This window comes from Papaver somniferum, chromosome 8, assembly GCF_003573695.1.
Source record: "Papaver somniferum cultivar HN1 chromosome 8, ASM357369v1, whole genome shotgun sequence".
Taxonomy (NCBI): Eukaryota; Viridiplantae; Streptophyta; class Magnoliopsida; order Ranunculales; family Papaveraceae; genus Papaver; species Papaver somniferum.
This window is the reverse complement of record NC_039365.1, coordinates 13375113-13393549: the sequence shown is the minus strand read 5'-3', so window position 1 is coordinate 13393549 and position 18437 is coordinate 13375113. Positions and strand designations below refer to the sequence as shown.

Sequence of the window (18437 nt, the reverse complement as noted above, 5' to 3'; positions counted from 1 at the left end):
GTAAACTATTTTAGATTTACATTGCTACAACTCTCACAAACATTCTAAAACAACTTTGTTCACTAAATAACTATATATTTTTGAATCACATTTATGTATCGAGTGTCAATGAACACGATTTATGTTTCTAAATTCATAAGGCATAATTGTCAGGAACTATCATTGTACACGATTTCAGTACCTTGGACCAAAGAGTATATTTTTATGTGTAATTTCAAAACGACTCTTCACATATGCTTACATGAATTCCTAATTAGAATTTAATCTAAACTGAGAAAGTGATTGCTTGAATCTCAAGTTATCTTAGATTGAATTCAAAGCTAAAAGAGTCTTGGAAATCTATAAATAAATAGACTCATGAAACATGACTTCTCAATCCTTGAAACTTTTCTGTCCTAGTTATTTTTTGCTAGAGTCTTCCTCTGTTAACCAAGATTTACGACTTGAAGACTTCACTTAGGGATTCGTGAAGCCGAGAACGTCGATATTTTACCTAATAACAATATCATGATCTTGTTCTTATTGATCGTTGAGGCTTTCGTTATTCCCCGATAAGGAACGAGATAGATAGAAATGACAAAGTTATCTTTGTCCCGGACTTTGTGATTCCTAAAGATAAATATCTAAAAATATTCTTTATTGATTCGTTTAATCCAGGCTTCTCAGCTAATTGGGTGTAAGGGTTCCGGATTCATGAGGTTTGCTAGACTTTATCTATTGCAAACAGATTTCGAAACCCAGATCGAAAGATCAAAAGGTAAATCAAATAGGCTTGTATGTTAGAGGCATATTGGTATCAAAATTCTTCTCGTAGGTTGAAGCAACTCTTAGAATGTAAAGGATGTCAGCTAAGGGAATCAATTGCATAGAGCCTTGCGAGATTCAAGAGACGTAACGAGGACGACTGCAGCTGAATTGGTTAGAGGATTAATTCGGTCTCAACTACATTCCAGTCTGTAATCTGATAGTAGGCTAGTGTATGTATTGACTTAGTATAATTTAATGCTCAAAGCTAGATGAGGTCCCAGGTTTTCTGCAGGTGGAGTTTTTCTCGTTAACAAAAATTTTGTGTGTATGTGTGCTTTTACTTTTCCGCATAATTTGATTGTTTTAAAGTATATACAGATTCATGTTCCTATCAAACGGAAAAATTGGTAGTACAACTGGTACCCTTTCCTTTCAATAAATTATTATGGATCTGAGTCTTTCACTACCAGATCAATATTTTTGAGGGTCATTCAAAATCAAGAATCTAAATATTAACCTTTTTAGTTGGTTGAAATTTGGTTTGTGTTTGTTTGAATTTGCCATTTTGCGGTATGTAATTCTTCGATTATAATCTTTTCCTTAAAGAAATTGTTTATTTTATTTTATTCTTAAAAAAGAAAGAAGGAGCCATGATGAAATTGAAACGATTTCTTGGAAAAGAAATTCAGCTAGTTATTTTTGCATAAGAATACAGGATTTAAATTGATAAAAGTGCACGAAATAGAAATTAAAAAGCTACATAAAAGGTATTGTAGTTCTTATATTTCAACTATCAAGGCATGTATTTTTAGATTCAAAAAAGCATAATATTCTTTAACTGAACAAGAATCCATGATTCCGGGAACTCAATAACTAGCCTTAAAACTACAAGCACCTTTGAATAAACAGCTTCAATTTACTTCAGATTCAGTTGTCTCCACCATCCCATGAATTACGAGGTTTTGATATAAAGATCTCGAGTTTCGACAACATACCATACTGGTAAAACATCCAATTCCTTAATAGGGATTTCTAAAAAGCCTAGATCTTCGAGAGAAATCAATTTATTTATGTCAGATATTCTTAGTTATACCAAGTTGTAGTTTAAAACTTTTTATATCAATAAGGTATGAAAAAAAACATCCTTATACGAAGTTACATATTCATACACAAGACATGAAAGCTTCTTCATCTTCATATGAGTTTTAATTTGATGTCTACTTCCTAGGAGGTTACATAAATCAAGTAATACAAGTGATATTGGTAGGGAGTGTTGTATGTGTTAGTTGTTTTTAATTAAGACTCATTGATCTGATGGCTGAGAACGGAGGCGTTTTTGTGTGTAGAAAATGAGGTCGTGCGCACCATTCTTCGCGGCTTCCTTGCGTGATTTCTCCCGGCTTTTCACTACTTTTCTGCTCTTTTTGCTCCGCAAGTCATCCAGACTTTATTTATTACCTAAAAATGCAAAATTAATTAATAAAAATATTTATTCTTGAAAACAATGAAAATACAGAATATGGGATAAAATGTAGAATTAATGCATAAAAGATGAGTTAAATGCCAACAAAAAGGGATAAATATATACAATATTTGGCACTCATCACTCATTCAGTCTTATTCCCGTTGATGTACTTGATTAGTGTTTTCTTTCTTATATTTTCTCTGTTTTTTCAATAAAATATTAACCTTTCCACATGCATATGGATCAATATATCCTAAAGATTGTGAAATGAGGACCACATTTTGGCCCTATAAGAGAGGCCCAAAAAAAATACTCCAGGTGAGCAATTTGCTCATTATTTTTTACGGCAATTATGTTTCCAAAAATTATCATTTAAATTGCTAAACAGAAAAAGAATCTCAATGAAACACGTCATTAGCAGTAATTTAACGCCCTATTAAGTTTCCCCCAAATATTTGTAGTTGCTCTAAATAAACGTTGGCTAAGCTCCATATATATATATATATATATATATATATATATATTTTACCGTTTGAAAGGAATAAATTCAATAAAAAGAGGTACTTAAGGAATACCTCAACCTGATAAATACAACGGAAGAAAAAAAGAAAAAAAGACCGTGTTTGGAATGAATCACCCAAAAAAAAGGCCAAGAGTATTGTGAAAGTAATAAAAATAACCTATACCAATCATCTTATATCAACTCAAAGCGGCCGATAAAAATACGAGTCAGATGTTAGTTGTTAAACCTAACATCTTATCCCTTATGTCCGCCATAAACTCGAAAATCAATATAGTTTCATGCTTGATTTTGGAATATGCCTTTCGTTTTACTTACTCTTTCTCGTACTTGAAAATGGAAATAGTTTCCTATTTCCCACTCTTTGCCACATTGAACAACTTTATCTACTTCACATTCAGCTATTTCCAGGAATTCCGAGTCTCCACATAAAAATCTCAACAACATACCATATTCTTTTTTTAAGAGGAAAAACAACATACCATATTGATTTATGTATATGTTGGCTGCTTTATATTCTACAAACAAACATTATTAACTTTAGAACTAAACTTTGGAATAACATTCAAAATTAAAATACAATAGAACTTCGATAAATTAATCCTCTATAAATTAATTACTTCGCTAAAATAATAACATTTTCTGGCCCCAACTAGGTTTATATAAGCTAAGTTTTAAATCGATAAATTGATAATTTCGTTAAAATAATAATTCTACTTGGTCCCAACATTATTGATTTATCGAAGCTTTACTGTAACAAAAATTCTAAAAAAACCATGGAAAAAACCACAAAAAAAAACCCGCCTCATCACATTGATTGAATTGGTCGGGCCTAAAAGTGTCCCCTGCTAATCCCAAAAATTCGGACCCAACAATAATGTGACGAGGCGGTTTCTTCTTAGTTTTTGATCACGGTTCATTAAGAACTACTCTTAAAATAATTGTTTATAACTTCTGAAAACTACTCAGCGCCTTCACTTCTAGTTCTAGTTGCCGAACAACTACTATTAGGTCATGAGTTTTGTACTCCAAAAATGTACATAATTGCTTGCAGCAAAAGACCAATTAAACGAGTGACGAGCATTATTTATTTATTTTTTAAAAAGGAAAAGCCAGCGCCTGATAATTTCATCGATATGAGATTTTGGTTACATGATCAATTACATCAGCAACAAATGAAAAGAAACACCTAGTACAAACGTTATAGATTTCAAAACTTAATAATAAAACCTCGTACTATACTATTCTGCAATCCATGGATGAAATTGATATCTTTCTATTGTTTATGATTTTAAACCATTTTGATTTTAATTTTCAGAACCTTAATCTTCAGATTGTTGATCATCAACATCATATATGTTATATGTTTCCATAGTTAATAAATAATAAGCCCAAATCGGTGCTAACTTCCGAAGGAAGAAAAAAACAAACAAAACCAAATTAATTAGATTCAAAAGGAACCTGAAAGAAACTTCTTTTATTGGGACTAGCTTAGAAGATAGCACAACCAGGGGATGTAGCTCAGATGGTAGAGCGCTCGCTTAGCATGCGAGAGGTAGTGGGATCGATACCCCACTTCTCCATTCTTTTTCTTCCTTTTTTTTTTTTTTTTTTCTTTTTGTTCTTGTTACTGTTGGTTTATTTTGGTGGGGAAGAAAGACATAGATGAAGGATATAAGAAATAATTTATCTAGAACAAATTCACAGATTTGGAATAATGGAATTCCGCAAAATCACTAGTGGAAAATTTCAAACAAGAAACCTTAAGATAGCCTGGAAAGTTTTCTCTGTTACAGCTAAACCACACCAGCAGCTACTACTTGTTCCCACCCTTGGAATAGGAATCACGAAGCGTCACAGTTCTGTTAAAGACAAGTTTCTCTTGAGTAGAAGAATCTGGATCCACCGCAAAATACCCAAGCCTTTCAAACTGAAACTGATCCCCGACTACTGCATCCCTTAGAGAGGACACAGCAAATGCTTCTGGTATCACCTCTTTGGATTCTGGGTTAAGATCCCTCAGAAATTCTTCAAGTTCAGCCGGATTCTCAGAAAGGAAAAATTTATCGAACAACCTGACCTCCACCCCTGGAGGATCAACTCCTGGAGAAGGCTGTGCAACCCAATGAACAACACCCTTTGGTTTTGTGTTCTTGGAAACATCGTATTCTGCTCGGATCTCCATAATAGTCTCGCCATCATCACTGTAGATTACTTCAGTGCATTTTATAGGGAAAGCATATCTTAGAAGGACTGATTTTCCAGGAGTGAGTGCGTAATAGTCTTTCGAATCCTTTGTTCGGAAATCAGATCGTTCAATGTACACAACGTTTGTAAAAGGAACCTTGTAGAATGCAGATGCATCATCTGTTTGCCCGTCAGGCCACTTCTTTGCACCAAGATACGATACCGTTTTGTCATCTAAATTGGTAATAACAACCTTCAGAGGATGCAGCACAACCATCTGCCTCGCAGCTGTTTTGTTCATGTCTTCTCTAATGTGGTATTCAAGGCGGTCCAAGCATATTGTGCCATTATCACTTCTAGTGATTCCGACTCCTCTGATAAAAGTGTTGAATGCAGTTGCAGACACTCCTCGTCGCTGTAAACCAGCTAGTGTCATTAGACGAAGATCATCCCATCCGTCAACCGACTTTTCAGTCACAAGCTTGTTCAACTTGCGCTTAGACATCACCGTGTTAGTGATGTTCTACCATGAACATTCCCAAACATAGGGCTGGTACAGGCTTAATGCATCAAACAGCCGGTAGTATGACGCACGGCGAGTCTCAAATTCAAGTGTGCACAGCGAATGAGTGATATTTTCAATAGAATCCACAATGCAGTGAGCATAGTCATAACTAGGATATATGCACCACTTGTCTCCGGTACGTGGGTGAGGAGTGACCTTTATACGATAAGCAATCAGATCATACATATTAAAGTTATCACTCTGCATGTCCTGCTTCATTCTAAGTGTCGCTTTGTTTTCTTCAATCAAACCCATTCTCATGTCATTGAACAGCTTCAGTGATTCTTCAATTGGCCTATCCCGCCACGGACTGTTCCTTTTGTTTTCCCTGGACACTTTTATTTCTTCTGCACTCTGGTGATCAACGTAAGCATGACCCTTCTTGATCAGCTCTACTGCATAATCATACAGAACTTGAAAATAGTCACTGGTGTACGTTATCTTGAAAGGTTCCCATCCCATCCATTCCACAATTTCCCTAATATGATCTATATATTCATTCTTTCAGCAGCAGGGTTCGTATTATCATACCTGAGGTAGCAACATCCACCCCTTTCTTTTGCTAGGCCAAAATTAACAAACATAGCCTTCGCATGACCAATATGGTGGTACCCATTTGGTTCAGGAGCGAAGCGGGTGAAGACTCTACCGCCTGTCGCTTCCATATGCTTCTGCAGCATCTCCTTTGTATTGCAGGATCTTAATACAGGGCGATCGCTAAAGATCTTCGTATTTTCCTCTGGCCCGGGGAATACAGTAAACCCTAGTTAATAATTCCTAAAATAACCAAGTTTCCTAATTGAAGTTGGTATCCGAACAGCGATACTGCAGTATACTCTGTAGATATTTCATGATAGTTTAGATTTTTATTTTATTTTTTAGGCTTTCCGCTGGCAAAAGTATATTTTGCAGGGCAGCTAAGCCAACAACTTACGTTCCCTGTGACGGATATCACGCCAATCAGGCTGGGGATCTTGGCAGCTGACACAATGCACAACCCTTCTTCTAAAATCCGAGAATCAGAAGTTAAAATTCTTTATCAGAAGTAGTGACCAGAACTAAATGAACAACAAGCAGCTTGAAAATACATGAGACAGTCGTACAACATTTTAAACTGATTTTTCTTCACAACATAGTAACATTATGCACTGATTCTTCTGCTAAAGTGAATCTTTTGTCCTTGAAACAACATATACTGAATAATTGTTTAAAACAATAGTTACAGATCAAAAATGGCAGACAAAATATGATCGTGCCCAGGTCTGTAAACCTTGTCTTGGGTATGTGAAGAAACACCGCGTAATGGTTGCAGTCAAATATTCTGAGTAGCTGCGGACGCTGCAGTCTCGACAGAAAAATTGCATACAAGAACATGTAACCACAAATCTTCGTAGATGGGATAGCAACAGATGCGGTTAAATTTGGCAGACACGTGTTTGTAGGATATCATAGAAAAGAAGAATACAGTGCCCACTTTTTTTGGGTACTATTTGTATTGTGGTTATTTTTCTCCACTGGAGATGCAGATGCCCATGCATATAACTATTATGTTGTGGATCTTATATATATAGACATAATAAAATGACTAAGTTACTACTGAATGCCGCGAAAAAGGTATTGTTACACGAGTTGCCGCCGATTGTACGTATCTTCAGGGACGAATACCGGTTGTAGACTCATTTGAGCTGGGACTTGAGGTTGGGTCATCGCGATATTTCCATGATTATCAGTATTGGCAGGGGTCCCCATTTGGTTCCTGTCTTTGATTGAAGATATGTTGAGGTAATATAGAACCCCAAAGGTAACACTTATAAGACCCAATATTGCGCCTTTTGCAAATATCCAAGGCCTAAGAACTTCATAACAAAAGTCAACAGAGTACATCTCATCCACAGTGTGTCGGTCATTCAAAATTGATCCTGCAAGTAACTGAATAGAAGCTAGAGTAGACATCAACCTGCAATAATTTCCACAATTCGTCCATTATAAGTTGATACCAACATGTATGACAACTCATATTGAAACTGAAAGCAGAAAGAAGTAACAACAAGCATAGGACGTCAAAAGGATTGAAATCCAAAGCAGGATCACATTCCAAGGAAGTAATATAGTCGTGTGCCAAATGCAGACTAGGTTAAGTAGCTTCTGTAGTCGTTCATGTGAATCTATAGAATTATAGAGGATGAAGAATACATGCATCACTGACAAATGAAGAACGATTAAGAATCAAATACCAGGAAAAGACAGCGCAGAATGTAACCCAAGCACTAGATAGTCTGTTACAACACATACAGCCAGCTGAAGCATTAATAATTCCCTGAGCAACTATAAGAACCACAAATGCAGTCAATCCGAGGGTGTAGGCTGGGGTCCTTGGGTATGCACATTTGCCAGGTTCGAAAAAATTAATCTCAGATTCCTGCAAAGTTAAACATTATTCAATCACTTAAACCACATCCCAATCACAAAATACAATATGGCAATAATACTCTACTACCAATCAAATAAGAGCCGCACAGAAAAACAATAAAATAAATGGGTAATGAATCTTATAGAGAAATAGCAATACCTTGATCCTCTTAGATTCTGCACCGAAACCTAGCGCAGCAGCTGTGACCCCCAAAAAACATACTCCAATACATACCAAAAGAACCCTCTTCTCCATATCTTCTACAAGTTCCTGAAAAGTGGCGTGTTTCACTACGTCACACCATAGAGATCTAACCACAAGAAAACACCTGAACTATTTTGCAAACAAACTACTTAAAAGTATTAACAGTGACATTTCACATTTTCAAAGAGTTAACCAAAGCAAATAATTTATACATGATGTTGAAAATACCCATGACCCAAGATCGAAACAACTCGTCTACTACACCCTAATTTTACCAATTAGAGAACAAAATTCAGAACATCGAAATTCTATCACCTACCAAAGTATTCTATTGTAATCCATCATGCTCAATATATACAGATTTGGGTTCTATTTGCTTATCTATAGCCACTCTTTAACATCAAGCATCAATCACTGGGGAAAAAAAGAAGACAACCAAATGAAATAACAACAACAACCTGAGAAAGGGAGAGTGTCGGAAACATAATTTCAACAAGAAATGCAAATATAACAAAAATTTACAGAAGAAAAGGGAGAATTTTATACCCAATTAGTAGAAGTTGTTGAAGTTGAGGGCTTTTCAGAAGCTGATCACTTCACAGGCTGGTCTAGGGTTCAATGGAGATAGATGTATAGACACGCACTTCAACACATAGAGATATATGGAGATAGAACAAGAAATGGAAATACTGAATCTTCTGATAAAATCATCTACTGTAGTGAGTATATCAGAGATTAATGTTTGTATATCACAATTGACAAGTTCTAAAGTTTGGGAAAACTCAATTGGAAGATACTGGAAAAGCATTCCACTGTTTATAGAGGAGAAGTGATAAATGCTTCAGTGTGGTCAATTCGGACTTGACTTTAATGATAACAGCTCAGGAGGTTTCCTTGAAACTAAATTTTAAATGATAAAAGTCTGAAAAGTTTTAAGTCCCACAATGGAAATTTGAAATACCTCCTCCAACTACCTCCCTTAAATCCATTCGGTCCTCAACCCCAACTTAAACAGGTTCCTGGTCCAAGTTGGTCTTTGAAGCTAGCTGAGATGGGAATGCAAATGCACCCCTTTGAGCTAGCACTGCCCAGGGGCCGAGCCACATGGAGAGGAGGGTGTGCAGTTGCACCAACTGATTCTTTCATTTTTAGTCATTTTAACCTTTTTGCACCCCTTACGATATGTGTTGATTGGCAACTTGCCCATCCATTTTTCGAATCCTGGCTCCGCCTTTGGCACTGCCCCTGCCATTTTACTTGGGTATTACTGTTGCGTCCCCAATATAAGCGCGGCGAGAAGTGAATTTCAGTTAGGCCGACTCTAGTGGATAAATTATGGGTAATGACACTGATAGAAAACTATGGCCTAAAGTTTAAAAACTTTAAATCCCCTTTCTCTCTGCTCGAAAGCAGGTAATATGAGGAGTAATCTGTTTTAGGGGCTGATGAATCTATTAAAGGGGCTGCTATAACAAGGAAAAATAGGGTCACTAGTAAATAATTCTAAAAGCTCCTTATTAAAACCGTAAAAATTTAATGTTTTTTTTTTTCCGAATTCAACCATAACTCATTACATCCAACCGTAACTCATATTTTTGGTTTTTCGAAAACAACCGTAACTCATTAAATCCAACTGTAACTGGTATATTTGGTTTTTCGGAACCAACCGTAACTCACTAAATCCAACTGTAACTAGTTACGGTTGGCTTCTGAAAAACAAAAGCCAATTGTAACGAGTTACGGTTGGCTTCTGAAAACGAAAAAGCCAACCGTAACCGGTTCTGAAATCTGTTTTTTCGAGTTTGATTGAGAATAAATAACATACTTCAATCTCATTTGCAATAGATTGATATTGGGTCGTTGATTAGAATTAGGGAATAAGGTTTGTTTTTTTGTTTTTTAGGTTTGATTGATGGAAGGGTTATTGATGATGATTTTGAATTGTTATTGATGATGATTGATTTTGGGTTATTGTTGAATTATTTTTGATGATGACTGATTGTTGAATTGTTGATGATGATGATTGATTTTTGGTTGTGGTTGATGATTAGAAGTAAAGTTTTTTTTTTCTTTCTTAGGTTTAATTGATGAAAGGTCACCCCCTAACCAACTAACTAGACATTATTATCATGGTTCAGCCCCTTTAATCGCTTACTCTTTTATAATAATAAAAAAAACTAATAAAATATATCAACATCAGATTTTGGGCTCACCTTTAGTGTTTCATATAAATAAAATATTCTTGGACGAGGAAGAATTCCCCGCCCATTTCCTAATTTCCTCCCTCATCACTAGACTAAGACCTTACTCCCACATGACGTGGTGAAACTGTACATCCCTCATCTTACCTCCTCCACTTAGATTAAGATTTTTTTTCTTGTTTTTGTAAAATTCTAATTTTTACTTGATCTATATCCTTATTCCATTTCAATATAACTAACTAAATTTACCTATAAATACTGAAAATATCAATCGTACTAATCATTCTCTATATCCTAAGAACTTTTATCCTACAACAACAGTAATCTTTCGAGCACAATCTTCAAACATTTATCTCTCTGCTCATGTATGTTTTGAGTTTTACTTAAACTCGAGTAAACATAGATTACATATGTTAGTTTTGAAAGGGATGCTGTGTAAGAGGGTTATGAATTTTTTGTAATAAGATTGGCCAACTGCGGATGGTGTTCTTCATAATTGGTTAGTTGTTTTTCAAAGAAATAAAGGCCAAGACAGTTTTATAATTTATACATGTTTTCAAGAAACAAAAATGATTGAGCAATTGCAGCATTAGATTCTTTGTGTGTCTCGTAAAAATATGTATTTTGGTTTGGGTAAAAAGATAACATTCTTTTTCTTGATAAAACTAGTGACAAAACCCCTAGGTGAACAAACTAGTGATAAGAAAAAACCGGTCATATTATTTTTAACAAATAAAAACCGTTTCAAACAAAACTGGGACAAAAACCCCAATTCAAATAAAAATTTTAAAATTTAGTTTTTATTTGATTTCTAAATTCCAAAACTGACCTTCCGTATGTAAAAATATTTTTTAAAGGAAAGTTTGGCGAAAGAAAACAGTAAAAACAATATTTGTTCTCTCTGAATCCAAACAAATCAGATATTAGTCTAATTACGATTCTTCTTTCCTAGTTTTCTTCGTTTTTTTCAGTTCCATATCTCGTTTAAATTCAAAGATTCGTCATCGTCTTCTCCTAATTTCAATTCAAAGATTCAGAGAGCAATTTTAGGTTTGATTGAAGAACCGGAAGAGAAGCTACAAGTTTTGAGATCTGTTTATTCGAGATACGTAGAAGAATCAAATTCAGTTGTTTATTCGAAAAGAGAAGATAAACATAGTTGTCTTATTCGAGATCTGGTTGCAATTCAGTTTAGCTGAAATCATATTTCTGCTTTTCAAGTTGAAATTGAATCTCGAATTGAAGAATCCAGCTGAACAATCAATCAACTTCGTGTTGATCATCTTCGTCTTCGTATTAATCTTCGTCTTCAAGGAATCAATCAACTTTTCAGGTATTCAATTCTCTTTTTTGTGTTGATTTTTGATTTTGTTTGTGTGAATTTGCTAGTCACTCTTGTCGAATAAACTGAATTGATGTTAGCATATGATTTTTTATGTTTGTGTTGATGTTCTTATGAAGGATTCCATCTCTTTGGAACTGTTTTTCAAAAAAAAAATTGTTGTTGATATTCACATCTGGTGAAACTGTTTTTGGTTTCATCATTTTGTTCTGTAGATTATGGATTCTGTTCTCGCACTTGTATGTCACAAAGAAGATTGTTTAACTCTTCGTATTGGCCTCCAAGAGTCTTTTGCTAATTTGAAGACTAGTATATGCTCAAGTTGGTGTGAATTCTCTCCTCCTTCTATGGAAATTTTTGATTTTGTTTGTGTGAATTTGCTAGTCACTCTTGTCGAATAAACTGAATTGATGTTAGCATATGATTTTTTATGTTTGTGTTGATGTTCTTATGAAGGATTCCATCTCTTTGGAACTGTTTTTAAAAAAAAAATTGTTGTTGATATTCACATCTGGTGAAACTGTTTTTGGTTTCATCATTTTGTTCTGTAGATTATGGATTCTGTTCTCGCACTTGTATGTCACAAAGAAGATTGTTTAACTCTTCGTATTGGCCTCCAAGAGTCTTTTGCTAATTTGAAGACTAGTATATGCTCAAGTTGGTGTGAATTCTCTCCTCCTTCTATGGAAATTTTTCACATGGTTGATGATCAGCAAAAGGTCATTCATTCTGATTTTGATCTTCAATGTTTGGCTCTATTTAGTATGTATAATAAAGAAGGGATTATGGAGTTACTCGTAAGTCACAAAGCTGAGAGTTCTGGTTCAATAAGTTCAGGAATTATAGCTTTTGATGACCAGCCACAAAGTTCTGGAATTATACCTTTTGAGAAGCCACGGATTGATTATGATGTTCCAGATAAAATTAAGGAACCGTTGAAGTCTGCTCACTGGTTACATCTTTTTCAAGGAGTTGAACAGTTGTTTCCGGGAGGTGTTGAACAAGTTCGTTGTGATTTACAGAAGTATCACGCAGCAGCTGGTTATGAATACACGGTATATAGGAATGAGAAGTTGAGGATTGGTGCACGTTGTGCTAATAAGAACAAAGAGGAGAAATGTGACTGGCATTTATATGCTGTGTCTGTTGATGGTGTTGTAGGAAGTCCTTTTATTATCAAGGAACTAAATAATCAGCATACTTGTGTTGGTGGATTTGTTAACATGCCACGGATATCGAAAAACTAGTTAGTAGCTTGATTATTGATGAAATTAAACAGGATCCTAATAAGAAAACTAAGCATATTATGGAATCTTTTACGAGAGACTTCGGCTTTGACATTAGTCGTTATTATGCATACGCAGGTAAGAAGCATGCACTGAATACTTCATGGGGAGAGAACGAGAAATCTTTTATGTTCTTGAACTGGTATAAAAACAAGTTGATTGAAACCAATCCTGGTTCTCACGTGGTTTTGGAAGTTGAAGAAGGGACCCATAAATTTCAGAGGATGTTTATCTGTTTTGAAGCTTGTAGTCGTGGATTCAATTTCTGTCGTCCTGTATTATTCGTTGATGCGGCTCACTTGAAAAGCAAGTACCTTGGTCATATGATGGCAGAACAGAAAGATGTAAGGTTTTTATCATTAGTTTTTCATCATTTTTTTATGTTGGTTTCATCATTTTTTATGTTTGGTTTTCATCGCATCTTATGCTTGTGTTATGCTTTCTGTTCATGTTACAGAAATCTTCCCTCTTGCTTATGGTGTGGTTTCATCGGAGAATGAAGCGAACTGGAAATGGTTTTTGGATAATTTGAAGAAAGTCCTTTCTCCTTTGCGACCAAAGCTTACTTTTGTGAGTGATCGAGGTATTGGATTGGTAACACAAATTCCTATATTTTTTCCTGAGGCTTTTCATGGTTGGTGCTACTGGCATATGGAATGCAATATCAATACATGCTTACCAAAGAGTTGCAAAGTTTATAACAAATATGTATTGGGACTGTTTAAGAAATGTGCGTATGCTTCTACTCATAAAGAATTTTCAGAGAATTGGGATAAGTTGAGGAAGGTTCAAAATCAGAAGTTACAAGACTATCTAAGTAGAGCTCCTCTTGATAAATGGGCAAGTTTTTTCTTCAAGGGTCGACGATATGGTAGGTTGTGTTCAAATATTGCTGAGAGTTTCAATGGTTCGGTCGTTGAGAGAGAGAGAGAAGCCTATAGCCATCATGGTTGATGAGATCAGGGTGAAGCTAATGGACCAAATGTGTAAACGTCGCGAGGACTCTGCTAACTTAATGAAATGGCGTCAAACTCTATGTCCAGAATATGAAGCTCTGCTCCACGACAACAAGATGCATGGATGTAACTACCAGTCACCAAGTCGTCGGAATATGTGTTTGAAGTTCATGCTTCATTAACACAGACTGTCGATTTGAAAAGAAGAACATGTTCTTGCAACCGTTGGCGTATTGACGGTTTCCCGTGTGCCCATGCTGTCCGTTGCATCATGGTGAATGGAGAAGATCCTTACAATTATGTTGAGCACTACTTTACAGTAAAGTTCTACCGAGAATCGTATAAACATGCAATCAATCTGTTCCCACAGTCGAAAAGCCCGTGACAGTGTCGCCGAAATCGATGGTTTTTGGTCCGAATAATGGACCACAACCAGGACGTCCATCGAAGAAGGAGGATTCCTAATACAGGTTCAGTTGCCAATAAGAAGATGAGAACCTGTGGTTCCTGCAAGGTTTTGACCACCCATAATAAACGGACATGCCCTTCTCGTCAGATTTCATGAGAACTTGTAGTCATTTCGACTAGACTACAATATGTGGTTCCTGCAAGTCATCGAATTTTACTCTTAGTTTCGTTTGCTAGACTACAATATGTGTTTCATTTACTATTTCAATTTTTTTTTAGAAGTTAATATGCTGCAGGTGTTTTCATTTATATTTTGTCTAAGAATAATAAGTTTGATTAAGTTTAAGTTTTTCAGAATTTTTACAGGCCTTTATAGTTTGGTGTAACCGAATCAGGTTTCATCATTTTTTGATGAAACCAGAAAGGGTTTCATCTTATTTTGGTGGAACCATTGTTTTACTGTCACTTTTTCTTCTATATTTTTTGACAACACAGTAGATGATGTTTTGTCTACTGTTATTGGTGCCGCAAATATATGACACATCATTTATGGATAGTTTTTATAAAAATGAGACATCATATTTCTGTAGACATAAGCTTTTAAGGAAATACAACTGAAATAGCACGAAATCGTTTTTTATATAAACTGTAACCATTTCACAAGTACTTTAAACTTCAACTAAAACTTGAATCTGCAAGGAGAACTGTATGTCAAGGAGTATCATCATTACAATAACCATTTCAAAAGTAATTTAAAATTCAACTAAAACTGAATGTTCAATAGGACGGGCACGACATGCGAGTATTATTCTATATTGTCAAGGAGTATCTTCAACGCCAACTTTGGTCTCATATTATGCACCTTTTCTCGTATATCATCTGTAGACATGTTTCCTTTCAAGAGGCTCTTCATGTAATAGCAAACATGCAGGCCACAATCGTTCCTGAAAAACCAAAACAATGTCTCAATTGTTACAAAGTGACTAGCTGAGAGTGTTCTGATATTAGTATCTATATGTAAAGCATTCGGTTACAAGTGATGTAATGATTTCAAGCATATGCATATGTGAACTATAAACTTCCAAACATAACTTACCCTATTTGTTCACAACATGTAGGGTTGTGCAAAGAGTATGTTGTTGGCTGACTTGCCTGCTGATCACAGGGGAGCTTTGCGTCGTGCTGTGCAAATGCTGATACTATACGTTGTTTCATGCTTTCAGCACTTTTTCTGCATTCCTCTCCCGTGGAAGCCAAGGAGTTGTAGTGATAAAATTCCCCGGTTTCAAAATCAAAAGAAAGCAATGTCCAATGGTTTACATCTCCAAGTGATGTCAGCAACGGAACGAACAAAAACCGCACGCTATAATCCATTTTGTCGATGAAGCCTTCTATTACAGCACCACATTTCTTTCCTAATGAGTGACATGTCTGAAACAAAATACCAGATAAAAGCTCCTTAATTAGTTACAGACATGCAAGTTTGATGAAACCAAACTTTGTTCCATCAAAATTAACCATATAAACAACATCATTTTTTGTTTTCCACAACTATTTTTTATGCCAAAAAATTTACATTAAAGAATTTCGGAGTAAACTTACATAGGCAAATGTGCTTAGAAACACAGCTCTCTGGTACTTTGGAGAACCATCTTGTTTCAACTCATTTTTTTGATGTTGTTTTGCAGCTTCAAAATGTAGAACTCTATAATGTCTCCTGCGACGTCACCCTCTCTCATCAAATTATCCATCATCTTCCCCGATATATGTAATTGAAGATTTAAATGCTCCCACGCCGTTGACCTGTTAATTTTATTTTTTAAAAAGCTAGTCAATGATGGATAAAAAAAGGAGAAACAATGCATAACTTGGAACAAAATTTTGATGAAACCAGTCTTGGTTACATCAGTTATTTCCCACTTACCTTTCATTGTTCTTTCTGAAAAAAGTGGTCACGAGGGGTTTCTCATTTCTGTGAGTACTTTCAAGATCTTCAAGTTATCAACTGGTTTCAACTTCACCCCCTGTACTTCCTGCACCTTCTTGTTCTCCTTGCACTTACGAGCTGTAACCTTTCTTCTTTTTTTCACACTGGTGTTGTAATCCTGCATTCTGATAGGTGGAACCAAATTCCTTCTGTCTTCCCTCATTCTTGTAACCATGTTACTCATCCTTTGCGCAGCACTGAGTTCTCCCTGTCCTTTCTCTTGACTGTCACACTGCGACAGTCCTAAATCAAATACAGGTTGTTCATTCTCTAACTCAAGTAAATCATTCGCCATTTTTACAGCTGGGTAGTAGTATACGCTTCCAACATTTGGCTTTGACGACGAACAACCTTTCTTATTGTATTTGTATTCCATTTTCCTGATAACATCTTCATCAATTACAAATTGAGTTTCGTTTTCCTCTTGTTCAATAATTTGCTTCGACGAAGAAGCTTTTCTCATTTCAGATTCCACCCGCTCTGCCACCTTGATATCCTCAACGGTATTTGGAGTCAACTCAGTACCCTCTCCTTCTTGTTCATCATTGGTGACTGGCATCGACGAAGAAACTTTGCTCATTTCAGATTCCACCCGCTCTGCCACCTTGATATCCTCAACGGTATTTGGAGTCAACTCAATACCCTCTCCTTATTGTTCATCATTGGTGATTGGCATCGATGAAGAATTTTTGCTCATCTCAGATTCAACCCGCTCTGCCACCTTGATATCCTCAACGGTATTTGGAGTCAACTCAGTACCCTCTCCTTCTTGTTCATCATTGGTGACTGGCATCGATGAAGTAGCTTTCTCCATTTCATATTCAAACCGCTTGGTAGGCTTCTAAAAAGACCTACAAACTAATACCGCAAGTGCACGATGTCGATTGAAGCTAATGTGCAAATACGGGTCGATCCACGGAGACTTGGGGTGTTATGAAGTTTTCCTAGCTATCTCTAACTGCTAACAGAGCATGAATGGACTGAAATGAGAGCTATAAGAAGTGAACAAAATCAGAACTAACAGTTATAGCAAAAGTGAAAATATGAAAATTAAAATTTGAAAACAGGACATGAAAGAAAATTAACAAGAACAGGACATGGAAGATGTGAATGTGGATGGGAATGAAGTGTATGGAGATGGATGAGAATTCTCTTTCACCTAGCTAGTTAGCCTAGGATAAATCCTTGTCATGTGGCTAGTTAACTACCTAAAGTCCTTGGATTAACCTCTAGCATTGCCTATCTGATTAAAGCATAAACAATCACAGGTCATTTAGGTTTCTAGGTCTCTAACTAATATGGCTAGTTAATCCCTTAGAACTACCACTGACCCCTAGCATTAGTGGTCTTCTTACAGCACCACTAATCACAAGTCAGTTGAGCTTTTAGGAATCTAACTAGCCTAAGCTATTTTGAGTTCAACAAAAACTAACCTAATGGCTAACCATCAAGGCTTAAGGGTCTTCTCACCCTAGTGTGGATTCAGAACATGTTTAACATAATAAATATTTGAAATTGAAATTAACTGAATTATGAAATTGAAATTGAAACAACAACATTAACCCAATTAGTGGGTATCTCGGATGATCCAAAAACCCCTTTTAACATTCTACATCGTTTCCTATTTATAGCTTTTACAAAACCCTAAATTTCTACAAACCCTAATTTGAAAATCCCCAAATCAGAAGGATTAGGGTTTCGAGAATAAATAAAATTAACTCACCCTCTGATGCAAATAGACTCGACCCATGCTTGTACTTCTCCTCTTCTGCTAATCCTCTACTCGAATTTCTCCCAAATTTTGTCTTCTCTTCACTGTGGTGAAACCCTGGTTATGTTTGTCTTCTTGGTAGCATCAAAAATCGATGCTAAGAACAAGACAGACACGACTAGGGAAGAGGTAGGTGATGGTGGTGGTGTCCTGGTGGAGATGGAGACGGTGGAGCAGACATGAAAGTGTCTGCCATGGTCGGGGGAAGAGGAGAAATTTGGGGGAAGTGTATTTGGGGAAGAAGAGAGTGGGTGTTTGTTTTGGGTCGATGGGTTTGATGTTTAGGTGTTGGTCAGGTGCAGCGGAGTTTGATGAACAATGAGTGGAAGGCGTTGGATCATCAACTTCAGATTGAATCTAACGGCAAGATAGAAGAAGGCTCTGAGCG

General features: G+C 36.0%; 1 protein-coding gene, 1 non-coding gene and 1 pseudogene across 3 annotated transcripts; 1 reads left to right on the top strand and 2 right to left on the bottom strand.

Annotated features, from left to right (window-relative positions):
- The first annotated feature begins 4242 nt into the window (after window positions 1-4242).
- Window positions 4243-4315, top strand: TRNAA-AGC. The gene has a single exon. It is a non-coding gene; the product is annotated as a tRNA-Ala (tRNA).
- A 233-nt stretch (window positions 4316-4548) lies between these two features.
- Window positions 4549-16654, bottom strand: LOC113305124 (annotated as a pseudogene).
- On the bottom strand, window positions 6587-8935 carry LOC113301323. 2 transcript variants are annotated; one of them, XM_026550092.1, is made up of 5 exons: window positions 8645-8935; window positions 8418-8512; window positions 8054-8164; window positions 7719-7903; window positions 6587-7441 (listed from the first exon to the last, which is right to left on the bottom strand). In XM_026550092.1, the coding sequence occupies exons 3-5, from the start codon at window positions 8147-8149 to the stop codon at window positions 7105-7107; spliced, it is 618 nt and encodes a 205-aa protein (XP_026405877.1). In that variant the 5' UTR covers window positions 8150-8164; window positions 8418-8512; window positions 8645-8935; the 3' UTR covers window positions 6587-7104. The 2 variants fall into 2 exon arrangements, with proteins under 2 accessions (XP_026405877.1, XP_026405876.1); XM_026550091.1 differs by lacking the exon at window positions 8418-8512 and having other exon boundaries at window positions 8645-8934.
- Window positions 16655-18437: the final 1783 nt, after the last annotated feature.